Below are 25592 nucleotides of genomic sequence, written 5' to 3' on the forward strand. Positions count from 1 at the left end.
AATACTAAAGACAAAGACGTAGAGAATGGACTTGAGGACGTGGGGAGGGGGAAGTGTAAGCTGGGACGAAGTGAGAGGATGGCATGGACATATATACACTACCAAATGTAAAGTAGATAGCTAGTGGGAAGCAGCCGCATAGCACAGGGAAATCAGCTCGGTACTTTGTGACCACCTAGAGGGTTGGGATAGGGAGGGGGGAGGGAGACGCAAGAGGGAGGAGATATGAGGATACATATATATATATGTATAGCTGATTCACTTTGTTATACAGCAGAAACTAGCGCACCATTGTAAAGCAATTATACTCCAATAAAGATGTTAAAAAAAAAAAAAGTAACAGTTACTCGAATTCTTGCTAAATGGTATGAGATTTCATTTGCCATGCTTTGACTACACTACCAGAACCCAAATCCTCAGAATTACTCCAGAACATCAGGCAGCTGTTGTGGGAACCACCTGAAAGGGGATGTTGAACCATACCACCATTGCAGCTCTGAGTGACACATGCAACCCATGACTCTACTCATCCGAACAGTTGACACCATGGTATTGTTGAGCTCACTGCTCACAGAGGCTGAAGTCAGTTGGATGTTCTTATCTACAGTGGGAACTCTTCCACCAACAATTTCATCCGTGTTCCTCTTTGGCCTCAGCAAAATAATGAAGCACTTGGCAGCAAATATACAACCCAATAAACCATAGCTGGATGCCAAGATTGCAAATATTTCCACGGCCACTTTAAACTTGCCTTTGGTGCTCAAGTAAGCAGGGACAAAAGAGATCCAGACAATAAAAAAGACCAGCATCCCAAAGGTGATGCATTTTCCTTCATAGTAATTATCCGGCAACTGGCGAGCCACAAGGGTTGTAAGAAAGCACAGCAAGGCCAAGAAGACATCCATCCCAAATATAGAGCACAAAAATTCTATAGAACCTTCATAACATTCCAGAATAATCTTTATATTTTGAGATTCCATGTTCTTGTACACCCTTGGGGGTTCTAATACTAAGTAGGCTGTACATATGCCAATTTTGACTAGAACAGACATTAGCACAATGATTTTCCAATAAAGAGAGTGGATGGATATAAGTTGGGTTTTGGATTTGGAAATTCTGTAGGCTAAAAACAGCGAAATAGTCTTTCCAAGAATGCAAGACAGGCAAAGTGAAAAGCCCAGTGCCAGAGTGACCTGACGGGCCATGCAGGACCAGTTGTATGGCTTGCCAATGAAGAACATGGAAGACAGCAACGTGATGACAAGAGAAACCTGAACGAGAAAGCTCAGCTCCCGGTCACTGGCAGTCACGAGCGGAGTGTGTCTGTATATCACATACACAATGTGACTGCCGAAACCACAAGCGCCCCACAGATGGAGAGAATGACAAGCGTGAATCCCAGGACCTCATCATAAGCAAGGAATTCTACCTGTTTCAGCACACACTCGCTCTTTTGTGCATTGGACCAATAGTCTTCACCACATAGTTCACACTCCCTTTGACCTAATGAACAAAGAACAGAGGACTGACTGCAAAGAAATCCACTTGTCCCCTTCAGCTTCGAATAGCCCAGAGGAGCCAAAGGCCTAATGCAAGACTCACTGAAATTTTCTATAGAGAATATATAATATCTCAAAAAAAAAAGCAGTGATAAAATGGTCTTAGAGTGTGCAGCTAATATTACAGATTGAGAATTGATTTCAATTTTGGAAATTCAGTCTCCTGTCTTGGTTTCAGCTCTTCCTGCATGGGCCTTTTTCAGTAAGATGCCTCTTTCTTTTTCTTCCAATTATCTAATTGAGAAGGGAGGTGTGTACCCTCATAAGCCCGAGAACAATCCACAAATATCTGAGAACATTAAAGCTACTAAGGTGAAACAATTAAGAGTAGTGTGACAGGGCTAAGGTTGATTAAAATACCAGGGTTTTCAATCTTGCATTCAGCTTCTCCTCCACCTACTGAAGAGAATTTTGTCTTTGCCCACTCAGCTTTCCTCTCCTCACCCTCCAGATGCAGATTTGAGAGAAGAGGTAAAGTAAGGTTGAGAATTAGAAGAAAGGAAACAAAAACAACAACCACGTTGACTAAGGTTGAAAAAACTTTTGGGGCATTTAGCTGGGCAGAGGCTCTAAAGGAGAACATTGCAACATAAGAAAAAATCTGAGATGAATTTGTGGTAGATTATGAAATGGATCTCTTCACTGTTCTATGAGAGATGCAGGTAAAGACTGGAATTCTCTTTCAATCACTTCCGACTGCTGGATTGGACTTCTCTTGTTGTTTCTGTGCAGAGAGTGGGCCACATGGGGTCAAGGAGTTGTTCAGATTACCTTGTGCTTGTTTTCCATTTGTGGAAAATTTTACATTTTTAAAATCCTTTTTTAACTAAATTGCTATAGAGGGCCTTTTGGCAAGAGACATACAATTTGTTATCTTTAACAGAAGGTAGAGATAAAAATAAACCTGCTGCAACATGCTCCATAGGGCTAAGCATACCAAGCCCAACTAAAATTCTGGTCAAGAACAGCAATTCAACAGGTTGTAGTGAAAAATTCATAGAGCAGGAGATATAGAATTCACCTGTCCTACAAACTTTGAGTAATTATGGTCTTTGCCTTTAGGGATGTACTTCTAGATCTTATATTTCTAAATTAGAGATAATTCTGTAAAACATAGAACTGTAATTCACTTATTTACTACTCATTCACATTTTTCCATAACTAATATTTAATCTATTTCAGAAATTGAAATAATTTTAAATACTTTTTTTTTTGCGAACCCATGTATTCATATTTCACATTTCATTAAAAAAAAATTTTCCCCTCTTAAATTCATGGATGCTGGTCTTTTTCCCAAATGTAGCAGCTTTGGAACTAAAACTGCCCTGGTCCAGGAAGATCCCACATGCCGCGGAGCAACTAAGCCTGTGCGCCACAACTACTGAGCCTGCGCTCTAGAGCCTGCGAGCCACAACTACTGAAGCCCGCACACCTAGAGCCCATGCTCTGCAACAAGAGAAGCCACCGCAATGAGAAGCCTGCGCACCTCAATGAAGAGTAGCCCCCGCTCGCCACAACTGGAGAAAGACCACGCATAGCAACGAAGACCCAAAAATAAATAAATAAAAACAAATAAATTTATATAAAAAAACCACAATGTTATAATTTTTTGCACTGCACAGAACATCCAATAATTTGATGGATTATAATTTTTGTCATAAGTTGTTCACATCTATTTATAAAGAAGGCTCCCAAGGCCCTCTTTGCCCAAACATGTTTAATCTCCTTCCATTTTAATATCAGTGAAAAAAGTGACCATCTCTACCTGGTTCCCGTGACACATGCCCATCAGCACACAGGATGCAGTCAAAGCAACATATTGGTTCCCCATGACGAATTCCCTTCCGGGTCCCACGCTGACACAGGTCAGTACACACTGAATGGGGAAGCTAGCAAAGACAAATACAATGCATGTAACAAAGCCCTTTGTCTCTACCTTGCCTGGCTAAGAAAGTTTCCACCTGGATTTCTGTGGAAGTTTTGCAATATCTTGGGAAACCCAGGATAGCTGGGCAAGAATAACAGACAAAGAGAATAATAACATGGAAAGCCTAGAGGAATTTTGCTAAAAGTCCAGTAGTTGATTCTAGAAAAGGGATTCTAGAAAAGTCCTGTGGTTGATTCTAGAAATTATCAAAGCTAATCCCAAACCTAACTCTTTCTAACCTTGAAGACTCAGACCAGGCTCCATGTCCATGGGGCTCTGAGGAGAGGATAATTTGTCAAGTCTGTTTCTGCTTGAGGGGGACCCCCAAGAATCATCTTGAGTGCCTGAGAAAGACTTCTTCTCAGCAAGGTCATCCCAACACAGTCTGAAGATGTGTCATACAGAATCAGTACAAAATAACAATGAAAGGTCCATTCCATGTGGAAAGTTGTATGGCAAAAAGGAAGAGTGGACAAGGCACAGCGCTGGAATATTTTCTCACAAAAAGAGCTTAGAAAACTCAGTGGTAAGCATAGGTCTCCCTTTACATTCTACATGGCTGTGCACATTGAAACCCACTATAAATCAATGTTTGTAAATCGGTTTATATCTAAATGTAAGCGAGGAGCTTCCTATTTTAAAAGGAGAGAAGCTGTATTTCTTCATTAAGCAAAGATTCATTTTGGAAAGTGAAAAGATTCATTTTGGAAATCAGAATTTTCCTATGTTGAGTTTCCCAAGATAAATCTGAATTAGATAACAGTGGAAAATATCAGAAATCTATGAGCTCAGTTATGGTATGTAAGATTACTTAAGTATGTATTGCTAAACACAATAGATAGGCTTCTTAAAAGGGTTGTGTGTGCACATGCGTGCGTGCATGCATGCGTGTGTGTGTGTGTATCACCACAGAATGACTATTTTTCCTCTCTCCTGACCCAGTGTTCTGAAAAGGGCTCTCCATATACCTTTCTTTGAAAATCATCACAGTAAGCTGATGCCTTTTTGTTCTGTTTCTCAGTATCCTTTCCCTTCTCAACCCTCATGATCTAGCGTCCAGCCCACTCACCTCACTAAAATGTTTCTTGCCAAGTCTGACAGCTCTTGCTCTAGTACCATTCTCCTTTCTCTCTCTTGGATATCTGGCACTCTTGACCAATTCCTCCTTGAGATGCAGGCTCCTTTGGCTTCCATTGGGTCCTTTTATTTCTTTTGTTGGTTCTACTTCCTCTACCTACCTCATCACTGTGGGCGTTTTTTGTTTGTTTGTTTGTTTGTTTGTTTGTTGTTTTTTTGGCTCTGGTCCTTGATCCTCTGCTTTCATCTCTCAGTATAAAGCAGCTCATTCATTCTCTTATCTTCAACCAGCACCTCTACCTATGAACATCCAAAACTTGACTGTAGCACCAACTTTTCCCACCTGACCTCTAATTCCATATCCTAAGCTCCCAACATGTCCCTACTCTGAGATTCCACCATCACCTCAAATTCAACATGTCCAAAACTACCCCCATTTACCCTATTCCTCCTCCCGAATTCCCTGTTTCTGTCACTGACACCACCAGTCTCACCCATCATCTCCAACCATATCTTCTATTACTTGCCTACACATACCTTCACTCAGGCCCATCTGCTTACCAACCTCCAGATTCAGTTTATTATCATGAGTTAAATCATGCCTTATATCATCTACTAATTGTTGATGCAGGACACTTCCAAGGCCAGTCCATCAGCAAATCCAGTGGATTTTACTCTTGCCCCCTTCAGTCTATTTGCAACATGGCAGATAGAATAATTCTGTAAACTCTAAGTTGGATCATGACTCTCCTGTGTCAAAACTCTTCCATGGCTCCCCATTTCACTCAGAGTAAAAGCCAAAGTCCTTCAACAGCCCACAAGGCTCTATGCGATCTGACCCTCTCTCACCCCTCTTACCTCCTCTCCCACTACTCTCTCTCTCTCACTCTTTCCAGCCACACTGAACTCTTTCCTGTTCTTCTAAAATGCCAAAAACACCCCTACCTCAGGGTTTGAAAGTTGCTGTTTCCTCTGCTTGGAATGCTTTCCCCCTAGATAATGCATGGATTCACTTTCTTTTCAGTTTTCATTCAAATGTCACTCCAGTGAGGACTTCCCTGACCACACTATGTGAGATTACAACACTCCCGCCAGCACCCTCTATCTCAATCCCTGCTATTCTTCTCTCCCTAACATTATCATCCATTAAAATACTATATCACTTATTTATTTATCTTGTATATTGCCTGTCTCTTCCCACTGAAATGTTAGTCCCATTAGGCAGGGATTTGTTCTGTTTTGTATGTTAATACATCCCCAGTTCCTAGAACAGTGTCTAGTACATATAATATTGTGTTCAATAAATATCTGTTCAATTAATTAATGATTAGATTTTAAGTGCTGTGAGGGCAGTGGTCTTTTTGCAGTGCTTAACACAGAGGTAGACTCATAGTACATGCTTAGTGAATTTGTATTGAATTACATTTGAACCAATTTCATTATACAAATATAACCTTGGGAATACCTTGGCGGTCCTGTGGTTAGGACTCCGAATGTTCACTGAGGATGGCACGGGTTCAATCCCTGGTCAGGGAACTAAAATCCCACAAGCCGCACAGCATGGCTGGGGGGAAAAAATAAAATAAAATTTATTAAAAAAAACAAAAATAACCCTAATTTTAATAAAGATGAGAAAAATCAAATTACTATGCTCTAATGAAACATTATTAAAATAGAAATCTACTAGTACATTTTACTACTTTTCTATCAATTTTTAGTAGAATGAGCGTTCTATGAACTTTGCTTATACAAGCAATAGCATCTTCTCTTGTTTCATGCAAAACATTATACTGAGCACCTGCTCTATGGCTAGCACCAGGAATACAAAAGGGAAGAGTCTCAGGCCCCATTCAGGGAGAGGGCTCTGGGCCACAGAAGGTGGTTTATACGCTAGGCCTAGGGCAGCTCTGTCTTTCTGCAATGATGGAAGTGTTATATATCTGTATTGTCCAATATGGTAGCCCCTAGCCACACGTGGCGGTTGAGTACTTGGAATGTAGCTAATGTGACTAAGGAAGCAAATTTTTAATTTTAGTTAATTTTAATTTTAAAAGCTATGTGTGGCTAGGGACAACTGTATTGGACAGAGCAGCTCTAAGCCAAAGAAATAAAATGCAGAAGAACTATGGCCCCTACAGTGGCAAACACTAAGTTTTTATTTTTATTCTGCCAAAATGTATTCAAGAGCTGCTTAAGGCCAGGTTAAGAAAGGGAGGAACCAGCGTGTATGCATGTATGTATGTGTGTATGTATCTGTGAGTATACATGAGTCTGTATATGTTTATTGATACCCATGGAAAACCAAGGACCAAAAAAAGAGATAAAAAGATCCCCTTGGTATCTGGCACAGCACAGGAGCTTGGAAATCTTAATTTTCTTGTATTCTTATGTCCTTTCCCAGTATGATTCAAAAGACTATTTGGGGATCTCAGATCCCAGGTCAAAAGGGCCACACAAGAAGAGGGAAGATACATGAATAAGAAACAAGATGAAGAAAGACATCCTCCCCCCAAAAAAGTCTTGCAGCTGCAAAGAAAAACTGCTGGCTGTCCTGACACCCACTTATAGCTCTCTCACTCCTGCTGCTTCCTCCAGAAGATTCACATGGAAGATTAAATTGCCAATGCTCTTCCACCACCCTATCGGTTTACTGTAACACCACAGATAAACACTAAACTAGAATATCAAAAGCCCTACAGTTCTCCTCTCCTAGAACTAATATTTCATTAAGGGTAAAAAGTTCAGCGGTCTGGTAAGTGATGAGGTTTCCCCAGTGCTTCTCTAGGTGTTATCTTTACATTGTGTAACCAGGGCACCCTGTCTCTAGCTTCTCTTCTAAAATGTTCAGAGCTGCAGTTCTGCAGAGCAAAGCCCGCCTGTTGCTATAGGAAGTGGAGGAATTAAAATTGTAATGATAATGAATAATGAATAATAATTCATTATTAATAAGTAAAAATTAATAACAATAATAATGAAAATAACAGCTTTTTATCTGGAGTAAGTACTTTACAACCAAATCTTCAAACCTCATATCCACTGCTTTCCAGAATGATTTTGAAAACAATTATTTAAAAGAATTTTGAAATTTATGAAACTCACCCTTTTCTCCTACAATTTCTCAATAAAGGATTTTTTGAATGATATATTAAAGCTTATTGACATGTCTGTGCACCCGTGTATATATATATATATATATACTATACTGGAAGCTAATGTTCCCTACATCAAATTACATTATGAACTTGTAAATCCTACTTCACATTCTTTGACCCTGGGAATAAATAAGAAAAAAAAAAGGAGGAAGAAATAAAGTTCCTCCAGAACTATGGTCAGAGAGGGAAGGGAAGGACTTCTGGGTTGTCCCAGGGTAATGGTAACTACTAAACTGTGAATCTCTCCACACAGTCTCTGAAAAACACCATACAGATTTAAAAGAAAAAAAGAGTAAATAAAACCACACATGACCCACAACTTCAGCATCATAAACAGCCTGAAAATATTATGAATTTCAAAGTACTTATAACTAGAGAAACAGCCATTAAATTCCAGCACGGCCACCTCTAGAGCTCCCTCCTCATCCCTAGGTGTATGGGAAATGATGGAACTCTGGGGAAACTGTGCAGAAAAGAGTAAGGGGGAGAAGACAAGCTAAGGTTATTGGAGAGTAGACAAAATCATTCCTAGAAAGAAAATGTCAGGCTATAGAGCAAGGTCTTGAAGGTGGGACTCAAAGCGATGGTTTCACCCCTGCAGTGAGACCAGAAAGTATACAGAGGGAGAAGTGACAGAAAGGGTAAAAAGTAAGAAAGGAAAATTAAGAACTCTGTAGAAACAAGAGTGAACCATAAAATCAAAAGACACGTTAAGCCTTCCCTTTCCACACAAAAGTTATCTCTTAAATAAATTGCTCTGCACTCTACTAACAGAAGAAGGCAGTCTTGAAATAGAGAATTGTGATCCACCCAAAACCCACATCCTTGTCCATAAAAACAACCAAAGATAGAATTGTGCCTCCATATAAGTTTACTATAGGAAGAAAACAAAAAATGAAAATCGAAACATTCCAGCAGAAGAGGATGTGGAGAAAAGGGAACCCTCCTACACTGTTGGTGGGAATGTAAATTGATACAGCCACTATGGAGAACAGTATGGAGGTTCCTTAAAAAACTAAAAATAGAACTACCATATGACCCAGCAATCCCACTCCTGGGCATATTCCCAGAGGAAACCATAATTCAAAAAGACACATGCACCCCAATGTTCATCGCAGCTCTATTTACAATAGCCAGGACATGGAAGCAACCTAAAAGTCCATTGACAGATGAATGGATAAAGAAAACATGGTACATATATACAATGGAATACTACTCAGCTATAAAAAATAATAATAATAATGCATTTGCAGCAACATGGATGGACCTAGAGATTGTCATACTGAGCAAAATAAGTCAGACAGAGAAAGGCAAATATCATATGATATCGGTTATATGGGGAATCTAAAAAAGGCTACAAATTAACTTATCTACAAAACAGAAATAGAGTTACAGATGTAGAAAACAAACTTATGGTTACCAGGGGGTAATGGGGGGGGGGAGGGATAAATTGGGAGGTTGGGATTGACATATACACACTACTATATATAAAATAGATAACTAATAAGGACCTACTGTATAGCACAGGTAACTCTACTCAATACTCTGTAATGGCCTATATGGGAAAGGAATCTTAAAAAAAAGAGTGGATATATGTATATGTATAACTGATTTACTTTGCTGTACACCTGAAACTAATACAACACTGTAAAGCAACTATACTCCAATAAAAAAAATTTTTAAAAAGCTAAAAATCGAGCTACCACATGATCCTGCAATCCCACTCCTGGGCATATATCCAGAGAAAACCATAATTCAAAAAGATACATTCACCCCAATGTTCATTGCAGAAAGAGAAAGACAAATACCATATGATATCACTTATATGTGGAATCTGAAATATGCAAATGAACATATCTATGAAACAGAAACAGACTCACAGATACAGAGTACAGACTTATGGTTGCCAAGAGGGAGGGGGGTGGGGGAGGGAAGGATTGGGAGTTTGGGATTAGCATATGCAAACTATTATATATAGGATGGATAAACAACAAGGTCCTACTGTGTAGCACACGGAACTATATTCAATATCCTGTGATAAACCATAATGGAAAAGAAAAGTATATATATATATAACTGAATCGCTTTGCTGTACAGCAGAAATTAACACAACATTGTAAATCAACAATACTTCAATAAAAATTTTTTAAAAATATTCCAGTAAATTAAAATTCCCCTCTAAAACATATACACACAACCATTAAGCAGAAGAATACTGTAACACTTTAAATAGATACCCTAGCACTTCAATTAAGTATTCTCAGAAAAGCACTTGTAGATGTCAAAAATATCTCGAATCAGATATTTTAAAATTTAAAACATCAATGGATATAAGACTGGCAGAAATGAAAAAAGTTCATTTATCTCAGGAAAGAAACTATTTCAGAAATTAAGATAAAAGTCACAAGGTGTTCAAAATATATATACTTGAATGAAAAGTTAATAAGGGACATTGAATAAAGGCAGGAAAACAATAAAGAGAATAAGAAGGAGATAAAGAATAAAGCAAAAATTATCAGAGAGAAAGTGAATAAAAGGAAGAGACAAAGGAAGTCAAACACTTTGGAGTACTTGAAGAAGGAAAACAAAATCATAGAACTAATATTTAAAACTATAATCAAAGAAAAGTTCCAAAAACAAAAGATCTGAATCTATATATAGAAAAGATGTGTATTTTATTTGGGAAAATTAACTTGGAATAGCCAACTCTAGGTTTCTGATATTCCATAGCACCTAAAAGAGTATAGAAATGCAATTCTCTCTATATATAAACAAAATAAGATAGAGTAACTAACCTCTGATGATTCAGTGTTCCAAAATATTGTCTCATTCTTAATCATCACGAGTTCAAATTTAGAGTTTGTGAATATATATTCTCCAACCTTCACAAAGGCTATCTCTCCATTATCATCTAATTGCCTATTTAGGATATCATAGTATCCAGTCACAGCTCCATTATCATCAATTTCTATTCTCATTCCATCATGGGTTGTAAACTTAAGTGTCTTCAAATAATACATTAACTAGAAAAAAAGGGGGAAAAACAACAGGGAAAAAAACAATTTGTAAAAATTTGATTGCCTAGAAAACAGGGTTTATAAAGAAAATAATCTCAAAACTCATATCTAATTGATGGGACTGAATTTTTTCCTATTCCTCTATACCTTTGCTGTCTAATACAACAGCTCCTAGCCACATATGACAATTGAAATTTGAAAAGTGGCTGTCCAAATTGCGGTGGGCTATAACGGTAAAATACACACTGGGTTGCAAAAGTTAGTTCAAAAAAATGTAAACTCTCTCCTTAATAATTTCATGTAATTATTTTTATATTAAGTTATCATGATTATGACCAATTGTTAAAATATTATTTGGGGTTAAATAAAATATATTAAATTTAACTTCATCTGTTCCTTTTTATTTTTTAATTTGGTTACTATAAAAATTTTAATTACCTGTGTGGCTTTTAAATTTCTATTGGACAGTACTGATCTATACCTAGGTAAAGTGATGCCTAATATTTCCTAATACCTACAAACCTAGGGAAGAGAGGATATTCTCTCTTAGATTTCTTCACTAATAGGTACCAGTCTACCCTACTACCATCATTCCCTTCCCTGCATGGCAGGTGCTAGAGACGGGAAGATCAAGACCCATTCCCCACCCTTGCAAAGTTCACAGTCCAGTAGAAGGGCTTAGACAAATAAACAGGCACTAATAGTAAATTCAATGTACTCTGTGTTGCTGTGCGGCCTCAGAGGCTGAGGAGAGGGGGAGGGGGGCGCGGCGGCTGGAAGATGCTGCACTTTGGCGGAAATTGCAATCGATTAGAAGTGAGAGTTCAGATAAGTGAGGTCGCCATTGCTGCTTTGAACACCTCAGAAGGGGAGAATGGATTTATCAGGAGTGAAAAAGAAGACCTTGCTAGCAGTCAAAGAAAATAATACAAAGTCCAGCACTAGGGCTCCTTCTCCTACCAAACGCAAAGACCGCTCTGATGAGAAGTCCAAGGACCGCTCTAAAGATAAGGGGGCCACCAAGGAGTCCAGCGAGAAGGATCGTGGCAGGGATAAAACTCGAAAGAGGCGCAGCGCTTCCAGTGGTAGCAGCAGCACCAGGTCTCGGTCCATCTCGACCTCCAGCTCGGGCTCGAGCACCAGCACGGGTTCCAGCAGCGGCTCCAGCCCATCTTCAGCATCGAGCCGCTCAGGAAGTTCCAGCACATCCCGCAGCTCCAGCTCCGGCAGCTCGCCTGGCTCTCCGAGTCCTTCTTGGCGCAGGCAGGACAACAGGCGGCGTTTCCGCTCCAAATCCAAACCACCCAAAAGAGATGAAAAGTAAAGGAAAAGGCGGAGCGCTTCCCCTAAACCCACCAAAGTGCACATTGGAAGGCTCACCAGGAATGTGAGCAAGGATCATATCGTGGAGATATTCTCCATCTATGGGAAAATTAAAATGATTGACGTGCCTGTAGAAAGGATGCACCCGCCTCTGTCTAAAGGCTACGCATATGTGGAGTTTGAGCATCCAGATGAGGCCGAGAAGGCGCTGAAGCACATGGACGGAGGACACATCGATGGCCAGGAGATCACTGCCACCGCTGTGCTGGCCCCCTGGCCTCGGCCACCCCCTCAGGAGATTCAGCCCTCCCAGGAGAGTGCTGCCACCGCCTCCCATGTGGCGCAGGTCACCCCCACGGATGAGAAGGTCGCGTCCCCCTCGGCGCGGTCCCCCGTACGCCGGCACCACAGGAGCCGCTCCAGCTCCAACTCCTCCCGATACGCAGGGCCACCGAAGCTCTGCCCTGTGACTTGTATCCCATCCAACTCACTTTTGTCACTTTTCTAGCCGAAGGAGGATCGGTAGGAAAGAAATCCCTCACTCAGAGGCAGGCTTCGAAGGTGAAGGCAGTAATTGCTACATTTTCCCTCGCAGCAGAGTTCAGGCTGCAGCGGTGTTGTTGGTTTGGGGTCGTGCTTATAAAGATGCCCTCCAGTTTTCTGGCTAGAAAGCCTCCACATTTCTAGTTCCTGAGAGTCAGTTTAGTGGCAAAGCCAGCAGGGATGAGCAGGGGGCTCCCGGAGGTGGTACAGCTCCAGTCTGGGAGCATGTTTTCCCATGCCACAGATGACCTGGGGCCGATCTGGTGGCCTGCTCGTGCCCTAACCTGTTGGCCTGCAGGGTCCCACAGGACAGGGTGTGATTTTACGCAACTGCCGTTCCTGTTAGCCTGGCCCTGCCCCTCTGCTTGAGTCCTCTTCTGACCTCTAGGGCCTAATATCCAAAATGGTTCTTTTCACGTATACTCATGTGCATGCACACACACGTCTCCCTTTCTCTCTGAAACTCGTAAGTTGAGAGCCAGCTCTGTCGGGTCATCACAGAACCACCCCCCCACGTTGTGTTGGTATTCATGGTGGTCCTGCAGGTTACCTTGGCAACATGTACATTGCTTTTTTGGCTTTTATTGTACAGTCAGTACTATACATTTTCTGTTTTGAGTTTTGTAACTTTGCGGCATTTTAGATAATATTGTGTTTGTACTTTGTTGTGTAGAGAAAAGAATTGTGTTGAATAAACCTAGGATTAGAGTGCAGCTCAGAAAAAGAAAAAAAACAGTAGCAATTTGCCTGGCAAATAATGGAATCAAAGAGATTCTAAGCCAAGGGAATAATATGTGAGACAAGGGTGTGCCAAAGAGGCCATTGCTAAGAGTACAAAAGTGGATGGAGCTGATTGTACACCTACAGAATAACTTCACAGACATCAATAGGAACCCCCTAACAAAATAATACCTCTAGTACTCTTGCTTTACCCAGTCAACCTTAGCCGGGGTAGGAGCATATGTTCTTTAGTATGAAGGTAACCAGTCTGCACTGAGATATATCCTGTGCCCTTGGTCTTTGTCAGCACCACATGCTGGACTTAGGTCTCCCAACCAGAGGGCCCAGTCCAATCCCTAACCCTCCACAAACCAGAGAAACAACATAGCAGAAAGAGCCTTAATTATGGTGTATGATGATTTGGAGTCATATTTTGGCTCTGTCAAAAGACATAACCTTAGGCAAGTCATATATCCTAACTAAGCATTAGTTTCCCAGTCTGCAAAAGAAGGGAAATCATCCCTGCCCTACTTCTGTCGTAGAGATTAAGGTAATACAGCTAGAAGCTTTTAGTAAGTCAGTATACAAAGGTAAGTATTATAATAATCACCATCTACCAGTAGGGCTACTCCAGGTCACTTGCTCTTTTATCTCTCCCTCTTTTACTGTATGCTATTCTCAGTCAACATGAAATCTACATCAGAGTTCACAACAGGGTGACTTTTACTGCCAAGTCCACTGGGGAGAGGCACATTTTTCTTTCCCAATCTTCAGAAGACTCAAGCAAGGAAATTTTCAAAGGCTGCAACCTTACAGCCTTTCCATAATTCCATCTGCTTATCATCATTGGATGGTAGGACACAGTTCCCTACCACGAGGCATGCAAAAGAATTTAGAAATGTCCAAATAAACCACAAGAGTAAAAGGGCTTTACATATATATATATATATATATATATATATATATATATATATATATATATATATATATATATTCTGACCAAGTCTGCTAATGAGATAAGCTGAAAAAAATGATTATGGACTGCATTATCATTTTGGTTTTAAATAAATCACAATTTTTTACTTTTTGATGCATTTATGAAGCATCCTTAAATGTGCCTATTAACTCTCTCTACCGTGAGGTCTTGCTTTTCAGTTTTTACTTACATCATTCAGGGAATGTGTCAAGGAGCATGAATTCTCTCTTGGACTACACCACCACCATTCACCCTGACACTATGTGGTCCCTTGACCCTCCCTAAAAACTCTTTTCTCTGCAATCCTAACACATTTTTGTTGCTTTTTGAGCAAATTTAAATTGTAATATTGAAATCTTCAAATAATAAATTAGAGCATTGTTGTTTACCATACAAAAAGATCCTTTTTGTTAAAAAAGAAGTACTCAGAGGATTTCTTTTAAAATGAAAGAACTCACCTATAGCATAACTTAATTTCTCATTTTGAATTTACCACAATTTCCCTAGTACCGATGAACAACTTAGTACTCAGATCTTGCTTTCTAAATTCCATTCTCCAGCAAATGGAAATAGGACTCTGGAGAAATGGCTACTTCAAGACTGGGGCAGAGAAATGCAAGACAAGCCTGGAACATCTTAGCGTTCCAGAAAGTAAATTAATCAGAAATTACAGTGACATGTCAAAACGAAATAGGAGCCTACTCAAAGTGGCTCCCAATTGTCAAACCTGGAGAATTTTGAGCAACAAAATGCATAATGATAGTTATGAATTATTATAATCATAGAACAGTATATCCATGAGTCCATGTGATGCAAATAAATTAGTGAGGGAAAAGTATAACTCCATTTAATAAATGTAGAAGGAATGAGGGAAATAGAAAAAAAATCACCATTTTAAAAATAACACAGTAATAGTTGTTTCAGGCAATAATCATCATCAAAGGATGCTAAACTTTGCGGATCAAAGCATTACGAAAAACAGAATATTTTCAGAGCTTCAAAATATTGCCTCACAATATAATTATTAATTACAAAGGAAAACATAGTAACTTTATAATGGAAAAACATGGTGACATCACTGTCACTAAGTAATCAAAGTTAATGTCACCATTAATGAGACATAGTGACATCATGTACCTCCTGATATGAGACATAGAAAAGGATACATATCACTTTTACAGTATTATTGCCAGAAATGCATAACCTAAATGTAATCATGAGGAAAAAAATTAGACAAACATAAATTGCAAAACATGTTATAAATAGCTTCCCAGTACTTATGAAAAGTATCATGTTCATTAAAAAAAAAGGAAAGAATGAAGAACTGTCACAGATTGGTGGAGGCTAAAGAGATACAAAACTAAGTGCATTGTGGGATCAATTTGAAAATAAAAATAAAAGAGAAGATGCAGTGGTTCCAGCCACTGTGGACCCTGTTGGGACAAGCAATTTTGTGTTGCTGGAAAATAAAGTGGTGAGGGTCATGGAAAGAGCAATGGAGTCAGAGATGCTGACAGCCTAGATCGTAGAGGGCTGACAGTGTCAGACCAGGGATGCTCGTGCTTTATCCTTTATAGGAGAGGGGAGGTACTGAAGGATGTAAGCAGAGGAGCTCTCTGATTAGTTGTGCATCTTGGTGAGACCATTAGGGCTTCTGTGTCCCAACATGAATTGCTGGGACGTCAGACCTGAGACAGGAGATGTGAGAGCCAATCTCCAAGGTGGTCCTAATAATCTTCACCTCCTGGCCTTCACGCCCTAGCATGGTCCCTCTGACACTGCACAAAGACTACATCTTCCAGTTTCCCTTGCAGCTACATGTGACCATATAACTAGATCCTGGCTAATGGGATGTAAGGAGAATTGTAAGTAATTCCCAGGAAATGTCCTTAAATGGAGCCATATACGCATCTTTGTCCTTTCTCCTTCCTGCTGGTTAGAGTGCGGACATGACGGTTGAAGCCCAAGTAGCCATATGGAATTATGAGGTGAACCCACAGATTCAGAGTGATGAAATGACAAGGTAGAAGGAACCTCAATCCCTAAGCCACTCTTTCAGTCCCAGAATGCTAATCTCCAAACTACATTTATGTGAAGGAAAAAATCCTATCTTGTTTAAGGCACTGTTTTGGGGGGTTTTCTATCATTCACAACAAACCTAATAATAACTCTGTTAACAAATGGAAACTCTAAAATGCCCATTTAGGTAACATAAGCAAGCCATTCTTTTAGGGGGCATGTGATAAAATCATGTCTATGAAGTACAAAAGCAGATCAATGGTTTTAATTGTATGAATGCTTTTTATGTCAAACTATATCATGAAGTAAAACAAACCACAACTTACCTGCCAAGGCTCAAAAATCAGTATATATGCACAGGTGTTTCCTGGAATATATGGCCAGTGTCCTTCCTCACATCTACTTAGACGATCCAGGGCATATGCCATAGAATACACAACTTGGTTGACATTGTGTGTAATTCTTAGCTGAGACACATCCAGATGGGTATTTTTAAGATCTTCCAACTTCTCCTTTCCAGTATAGAATTTATCAGACATGGCGTGTAATCTGTCCTCTTTACCAGTCATATTCACTCTATGTTCAGTGTTGTATGGAACACTACTATTGGGCCAAGTACAGTTAAAAGCAGTTTGCCAAAATTCAATGGTCAGGACATCATTTGGATCTTTGCCCGGATGTACATCATAAAGAAATTCTTTTAATCCCAGTATATCAACTCTTGGTATTGAAAATCCAATACTTCCACCAAAATACGGGAAATATTCAGGCTTTGCAATGAGAGCCAAGGCGACCCAGGCTTCACTCGCTATCCGTGTTCTGTCAATTATGTTATGGTAAACCATTTCCAGCATGAAAGGACTTAGGTCAATATCAGACGCATAAAGCACAATGACTCTGGCAGTTGAGTTCCTTATAGCATCAATAGCTTTTTGCATTTTCTCATTAGAATGGACTTTGGGAATGGTTTCGGAGAATGCAATACAGAGGTTGACACTCTCCATTTTTTCCTTAAAAATCTTTACTCCGTATTTTCCAAAATCATCATCAGCTGCTATGGTGCCTATCCAGACCCAACCAAAATGTTGGATAAGTTGTACCATGGCCTCCGACTGGATCTTATCACTGGCTACTGTGCGAAGATAAGATGGAAATTGGTATTTGTCACTAAGAAGTGAGGAGGTAGAGGCATAACCCACCTACAACTGAAAATATTCATGCAGTTATTAGAAAGCAATAGCCAAACCTCAAATTCCACAACCTCTGAGTATTTGTATTGGAGAAGGAGGGAACTTAACAGTTCTCCCTTTATTCTCACACCCTTCCAGAGACAAAAGGACTTCTACTCCTCTCCCTGCTCCGTGGGTGGTGGGGACTGTTAGAGGGAGTGCTTTGGGCCTCCTTATTCCCACCCTATTCCCACCCCACCCCACGGGAGCTGGAGGAGCTAATTATTAAGGTGATGACATTCAATGCACCACTTTTCATACTCGGGGTCACAGCATTGAAAGGGAGGTGACCAGTCCTTTCATCTATGTTTTCTTGAGACTAGGTGTGTGATTCAAGCCATCCAGGCTCTTTGTCTGATCTAACTCCTCATCCATACAGATGATGGAGTAAGCAGACTCATAATCTATTTGTCAGGCCCAGTTCCTCTTTCTTTTCTTTTTTCTTTCCTTTCTCTCTCTCTCTCTCTCTCTCCCTGTCACCACCGCTTTCTCTCTTTTTCTCCTCTTTTCTTTCCTTTCTCTCTCTCTCTCCGTCACCACCGCTTTCTCTCTTTTTCTCCTCTTCTCTTTCCTTGTTTCTCTCTGCCAGGACTTCTCGGTATTTAAGTCCTAAGACTTAGACGGAGAAAGATGGTAGGAAACTCCACTTCCACCTCAGGTTTAAGTCTTATTCTCCAACAGAGTTACTAGAGGCCCTCATTTTATAGGCACTTGCTAGATAAATGAAGAGGTATTTTTCTCATCTTGCCAGTGGTCCTTGTGCATATTTTCTATCAGCAAGAACTTAAGAATGAAAGTAGAATGGCCAGTAACATGAATTTCTGACAATCTTACATACATTTCTGCTGTACCTTACTCTCAGCCTCAGCGACTCTGCAGTTAAGAAGATATGTCACATTCTCTCCTATCCCATCCCATTGCCATCCCATGTTATTACTGCATCACCTCCAATAAGACCTCCTATATTATAATTACATAGCTCCATGATTGCCAATTCTTTCATAAGTGACAGATTATTCCTATTTTTCTCTTTATCCTTTGTCCTATTCTTACTCCACTGGCTAAAGTTCACATTCTTCTCTGGAACCTCACAAGCACCAACATGATGGAAGCCATATGCAGGAAAGAATCTCATTTAGGAAGCAGAGACACCTGATTTCTAATTCCGGCTACATAATCAGTGTAAGATTGTGGACAAGATACTAAAACCTGCTGAAAACAGTTTCCCCGTGAGTGAAATCAGGGTTATGACATCTACATTTTAAGGTTGCTCAGCATATTAAATGAGACAACACAAGTGAAAGTGCCTGTTGTATGTAAGATTTCTTTTACCCTCTTTGAAGATTTACTACAAGACTTAAATGAGAAGATCTACCTAGAGGTTTCTAGCAGGTGCCTGGACCACAGTCGGTATTTGGTGGAAAGCAGAGCTCACAGCAGCAGCAGTTTGTCTAAGCTGCATGAAGCCCACCTTGAAGATGTCGGCTGTGTCACCTGACCCCTCCTCTTGGTTCTGTTTCTCAGTACTACCCTGTTCCCCCTACATTTGTATTTGCAGCTTTATAAGGCACACTTTGTAAATGCCACTTTTTAACAATTATTTTAACTTCTCCCATTACTTCAGTAACACAAATAAGCTTAATCATCCTTCACATTAATAAGTCCTGACTTGATATTTTTGTGAACCACCCCTGGAAATAAATATAGAGCTTTACTTATATTTTCTTTTCTTTTCTTTTTTTTAAACGTATTTATTGGAGTGTAATTGCTTTACAATGGTGTGTGAGTTTCTGCTGTATAACAAAGTGAATCAGCTATACATATACATATATCCCCATATCTCCTCCCTCTTGTGTCTCCCTCCCACCCTCCCTATCCCACCCCTCTAGGTGGTCACAGAGCACCGAGCTGATCTCCCTGTGCTATGCGGCTGCTTCCCACTAGCTATCTATTTTACATTTGGTAGTGTATATATGTCCATGCCACTCTCTCACTTCATCCCAGCTTACCCTTCCCCCTCCCCATGTCCTCATCCATTCTTCCTAATATCATTTATTCTTAGGTTGAAATGTGTCACTGTCCCTGAATTTAAAATAATCTGTAAATTAGTATCCCAGCTCATTTCAGTATGTTAGTGTATGAACAAAAAGGGTCATGATTAATAAGTATTAATACAGGCCAGAAACAAAATGAGTTCCTTATACCATCTATCAACCAACAAGTATTTCTCAATCACCTACTCTGTGCTTCACCCAGTGTTTTCGAGTGTATTGCCTACTGAGATGTCAACATACAAATCACTGGGTTACAATCTCAAGCTCAAAACTAAGGCAGGATCCTAAGGGATGTAGAAGAGTCTGAAATCACCAGTCACACTTGCTGAGGCCAGACTGAACAGAGTAATTAGGGGTATCAGCATCACCACCATCCTGTTTGTCTGTGTAACTTATCCCAGCCTCACCTGAGCACCTAATTTACTCTTTGCAGCAATTTTCACATACCTTGTGTTTCTTTATAAGTTAGTACCCAGCACAATATTCTGAAATACCTGAGGTAAGTAATACAACCCTAGAATTCTTGAAGCAGCAACTGATAAGGATGGTCCACCTGCTCCAACAATTCCTGCCAGCATTGCCCCAGTGCTGTTTCTAAAACTGGGCTTGTTTTCTTCCTGCCCTGTGAGGAATACCAATGCCGCTTCCACGGATTTGGAGATGGTGAAACAGATATCAAAGATCTGATAGCCCAAAATGATGTTGGGCAAAATATCCTTCCTTTCATTAATCTCCTTGATGGTGTGGATCATGGTTTTCATCCAGCGGAATCCCCGGAAGTTGAACCTGAAAAGGAAATAGTTTTTGTAAGGCCTTAGTCAGTGGGTGGATCTGTGGAGGGGAAAGCAGCTTTTAGCTGGGATTGGTGCTGAGAGCATTTTGCCAAAACGTCAGGGGCACCTGCCTTGTGTGAGCATGTTAATATTTCATAAAAAGATATTGCAATTTAAAGGGTTCAAGTATGAATCATATTCATTATTGATTGGTTTGGGCTGGGAAGCATCTTTTTGGACAGCTGATTATCTCTTTTCACAAAAATATTCTTATATTCGCAATTCTCTCCACCACGCAGAACACGCAATAATTCCTCAATACATTTTTCCCCATTCATTGGAAGTCCCCGGTACCCTATGAGTCTCCTTTCCCTCTTCCTTACCTTCCTATAGGTTTCTCCTGGTTTCTTCTAGATGTTAATTATAATAATAAAAGTTTTGTAAATACATGAAAATACTTATGATAGGACTACATAAAAGCAGTACATAATATTTATATATACGATATATATTATGACTCCAATAGATAATTTTTCCTGCCATGATTTGATTGTTAGTGTTGAGATTTTTTAATTAAGAAATGTCTCTTTCCTATCATTCTTACATTTAACCATGAATGAGATGCCTCCTCCTTTGCAGTCCCTAGCCACAAAAAGGAAAATTACTTCTCTTTAGTCCGTCACCACATTTTTTTTCAATTTCTTCTCCATTAAAAATAAATATTCTATTTCCAACTCTCTTTCTTTCTTCCCAATTTTAACCAAACTTTAACCTATTTGAAAGCAAGGACCTCAAGGATGTTTTCTCTTAATGTCCTCTGTAGCTCTAGTATCTAACTCCCTATCTTCTACTCAATAAATATTTTTGAATTAAATATCTAATAGCAAATAGCCCTGTTGGCAGATTAGATTTTTCCTCCATGTCTCTTTAACTGGGTTTTTTAGTTTAGTTTAGCTTTGCCTTTTACTCAACACGTAGTTACTGAGTTGCACTGGTGCTAGACGCTATAAATGCAACAGTGAAAAAGATAGACACTGCAGTGTCTAGGCAAAGAAACAGAAAAATAGCCATGCACAAAACGATAAACACAGCGATAGGGGTAGACATAGGGACCAGCAGTTAAAGGGGTGGGGAACCTTGCCCTGGGGAACTTAACAGCCAAGCTAAGTCTTGAAGGATAACATAAAAACAGGGGATGAATGCTGCAAGCAGAGGGCACGGTATGTGTGAAGGCATGACAACAAGAGAACCTAACGTTCTAGGAATGGGAAGATCAGGACACTTGGAGAACAGGGTAGGAATAGGTATGGCACGGGAAGAGGAGACTGGAGAATCAGGAGTCTGAACATGAAGGGCTTTATCGTCCTAAGACAACTGGCCTCTAAATTTACACGGATGGCCATACAAATTGGCATACACATTTTTGAAATAAATATAGCAATATCTTTTTTAAGGTGAGAGAGTAATACATTTCAAGAGCTAGAAAATGTTCACCTGCTTTGAATCAATAATTACACCCCAGAGAATTTATCTGAAGGTACTGTTCTTCCCAAAAGAAAAAACTAGGTATGTTCCAAACTGTTCATTTTAGAATTATTTATAATATTGAAAAATTGGAAAGAATTTACATGCTCATTATGGTACATTGACTTGATAGGAACATTTTCCATCATTAAAAAACTGTGATTAGAGAAATTACACTGCAGCATGCATATAATATTAGGTAAAACAGTCTGTATGCAAAGTTGTTTCTATACTATAATTAAAACTACACATAAATTATGTGAACATTTGGATAACTATCAACATGTAAAAATTTTTAATGAGTACAGGATAATTACTGAAAGGGTGGGATTTGGGATGATTTTTCTTTCATTTGTTGATTTCCATTATGATACTCACAGTATCATTATACAATGTATACCTTTTGCTCCGCAGAAAATTTCTCTAAATCTTAACTTTGTTTAGATCAACCAAAACAAGAATTAAAATACTCCCTTCTTCCCTCCATTTCACTGTCTTCTCTGCTCTGAACAACATTTTCAAAATAAAAGAAGTCTTCCTCTTCTGTTCACTTTGGCTGATGGCCAACCAAAACTAGTATCCTGTTAAAATTGTGGGTTTCAGAATGAGACTTCTCCAAACTCCAACTCGCATATCTAGATCAGTTATAGGTAAACGTTAATGACGCCAAAATGAAATTGTTATCTGATTACGCCCAGCTCCTGAGTACCACCTATCCAGGCCTCCCATGAGGGCTCTCCCATTGGGAGGGAGGCTAGGAGAACATTGGAATTGGGTACAGATAGATAGAAACTGTTGATGGTTATTGGTGAAAAGACATTATATAGCTCTAATTTTGAAGCAAATATATCAAAAAATGTAAATATGGAATGTTATTAATATCCAATAGATATGTTTAGGATGGATTTAAGTGCTGGGTAAGTTTTAGGCTTGTATGGCATGAAGATGAGCAATTTGGGTTTCAGTCAACAAGCTGGGAGACAAGCAGAATCCCCGCAATGATGCCTTACATTACTGATCCACATTCAGGACAAGGAACTGGCTTTTTAGATGCCCTGGATCATGTGAAACAAGTTTCATACAAAATATGAAGAATCAGAATGTCATCAGACTTCTCGGCAGCAACACTGGCAGTCAGAAGATGCTGAAGTAATCTCTTCAAGGGTCCTTAGGCTTTGAGTTAAAGTCAAGATGGAGTAAGCACACACCACCCGCTCTCTCCCACTGATTACAATTAAGATCTCTGGACTGAACATATAAAGCAACTATCAGACTACTCTGAAAATTAAATAAGAACAGTGGACTAGAGATGGAAATCAAAGTATCCCTGGGGACTTCCCTGGTGGTGCAGTGGTTAAGAATCTGCCTGCTAATGCAGGGGACATGGGTTCGAGCCCTGGTCCAGGAAGATTCCACATGCCATGGAGCAACTAAGCCCGTGCGCCACAACTACTGAGCCTGTGCTCTAGAGCCCGTGAGCCACAACTACTGAGCCCACGTGCCACAACGATTGAAGCCCGCGTGCCTAGAGCTGTGCTCCGCAATGAAGAGTAGCCCCCACTCGCTGCAACTAGAGAAAGCCCATGCGCAGCAATGAAGACCCAACGCAGCCCAAAATAAATAAATAAATAATTTATTTTTTTAAAATCGCAAAATATCCCTGATACAGTGAATTATTTTTTAAATGGGACATACTTACTTCTCACCACTGTGTCAATCACAGCGGATATACCAAACTATTTTTTAACGAGGGGGTGGATTTTTACTAAAAATATGTATATTGGCCTTTCTATTTTACCTTGCTAGAAGATAACCTTCAGAAGCTCCAATGAAGGGTGAAGAACAAGTTAAGTGATTCCACTGATGGAATATGAGCGTATTATACCATGACAAACTCTGGTTTTCATTTTATGTTATTAAAGATTGAATCATTGAAAACTTCTCTGATAAATAATGAACTGACTCTAAATAATGTAGCCATGAGCAAAAGTGCTTCTTTCCTACTTCCCTTTGCTTCACTGTAAGAATGGAAAAGAATTAGAAGGTTCAGGAAGAGTTAAGTACAGACTGACTGCAATCCTTTCCTTTTGCCAGCATACAGTTTATCCACCCCTTTAGTGCTATTTCAAACATGTAGCATGAAATATGACCAAAGGGAAGGAGTTATGATCAGTAAAGATTTAGTTGTATAAGAAGTTCCCAAAATTTTTACAGCATGTGTTTGTAATTATAATTACCACACAGCATCATGGAAGTGATTAAGATATGATATAAAATGCCCAATATAAAACTGTGTCCATGCTATTGCCACCACTATGAAAAAATTACAGTTGCCTTTATATAAAGGGCTGAGAAAGAATATATGGAAATGAAAGGAAAGAGCTGCTTTGTTACGGTAGTAGAACAGTGTGGACAGTAATTTTCCTTTAATTTCTGGCATTCTTTTCATATCAAAAGTGTGTGTGTGTTTCACACCCAGAAATATAACCCATGTTTGCTTTTCTTACAATGGATTCCTTGCAAATTCAGATTATCAGTCATGGATCCCATTTCTTGAAACGACAATTTTGGGATGAGGGGAGTAGGGCAGAAGCCTTCCAACTGGAGGAATCTTGCTATAAACACTAGCTCATAAATAAATCAGCATTCCAGCACTGTGTATTTTCACTTGGGGAGACTTTAGTCTAATAACAATTCAAAGTAAAGCTGCAACACTGCACAACTCTACATCATGCTTCTCAAACCTTAATGTGTACATGAATCATCAGGAGGTCTTGTCAAAATGCAGATTCTGATTCAGCAGATGTGGGATGCAGCCTGAGATTCTACATTTCTAACAAGCTCTTAGATGATGCTGATGGCCCACAGACCACCCTCTGAGGAGCAATGTTCTATATCATATAAAACCTGTCTTTTTTCTTTCTTGTTTCTAAGCAATCCTAGAACGTCTACCTCGGAGAAATTGAGGCACAGAAACAGCAAGTACCTATCCTGAGTCAAATAAATAGCGTCAAAGTCAGGGCTGGCATCATGGCTCCAGTTCCAGACTCTGATTCCCACACCCCCCCCCTCATTTACCCCACCTCCTACAACTGATGTAAAAAGAAAAAAAAAGAATGGCTTACCCTTCACATTTTGCTGATACTGGCTCCAAAATAGACTCGTTTGCTTGGGTGGTCCTGGAATGAAGAGGAAACAGTCCTCCAATAACAAGTGAATGGTTTCTGGCACCTACATACCCATTCAAATCAAACTTGCCCAGCAGCTGACAGGTCTGTTCTTCTTCCTCTTCTTTGCCTTCAATGCCCAATTCAGCCCATGAAAAGGCAAGCAGTCCTAGAACCAAGCATTTCTTTCTGCTAGCCATTTCAATAAGGAGAGTTTGGGAGAAATGACCAGTGTTAAAAGTTTTAACGAGGTACCTTGACAGAGCGTTCCAGTGAGTATGTGCATGCCCCATCACAGGGGACTCAGCTTGCCACTACTTGCTACCTAATTGTCATGCCTCAATCAATCACAGAGCCTCACACTCACCTGCAATTTATGGATCTGCACTAGGAGCTGAGTAATCCTTTTGAAAAGAGCCTCATAAAAAACTCTTTTATGCTTAGCAATAATATATAATGACAGAATAGCGGATTCTGAGTTTAAATTAGAGTCTTTCGCTTTGTAGAAATTGTCCCTTTCTTGTTTATCAGC

The 25592-nt window shown here is 39.7% G+C and overlaps 1 protein-coding gene and 1 pseudogene across 1 annotated transcript; one reads left to right on the forward strand and one right to left on the reverse strand.

Annotated features, from left to right (window-relative positions):
- Positions 1-422: 422 nt before the first annotated feature.
- On the reverse strand, positions 423-25260 carry LOC133093027 (vomeronasal type-2 receptor 1-like). The gene is given in 7 exon segments (XM_061192761.1): positions 423-1342; positions 1345-1503; positions 3325-3448; positions 10511-10738; positions 16640-17512; positions 20091-20382; positions 25019-25260. Coding segments are annotated over 7 exon segments (2838 nt in total).
- On the forward strand, positions 11549-12563 carry LOC133093780 (RNA-binding protein with serine-rich domain 1-like; annotated as a pseudogene).
- Positions 25261-25592: the final 332 nt, after the last annotated feature.

Source organism: Eubalaena glacialis, chromosome 6 (genome assembly GCF_028564815.1).
Source record: "Eubalaena glacialis isolate mEubGla1 chromosome 6, mEubGla1.1.hap2.+ XY, whole genome shotgun sequence".
NCBI classification, from domain to species: Eukaryota; Metazoa; Chordata; class Mammalia; order Artiodactyla; family Balaenidae; genus Eubalaena; species Eubalaena glacialis.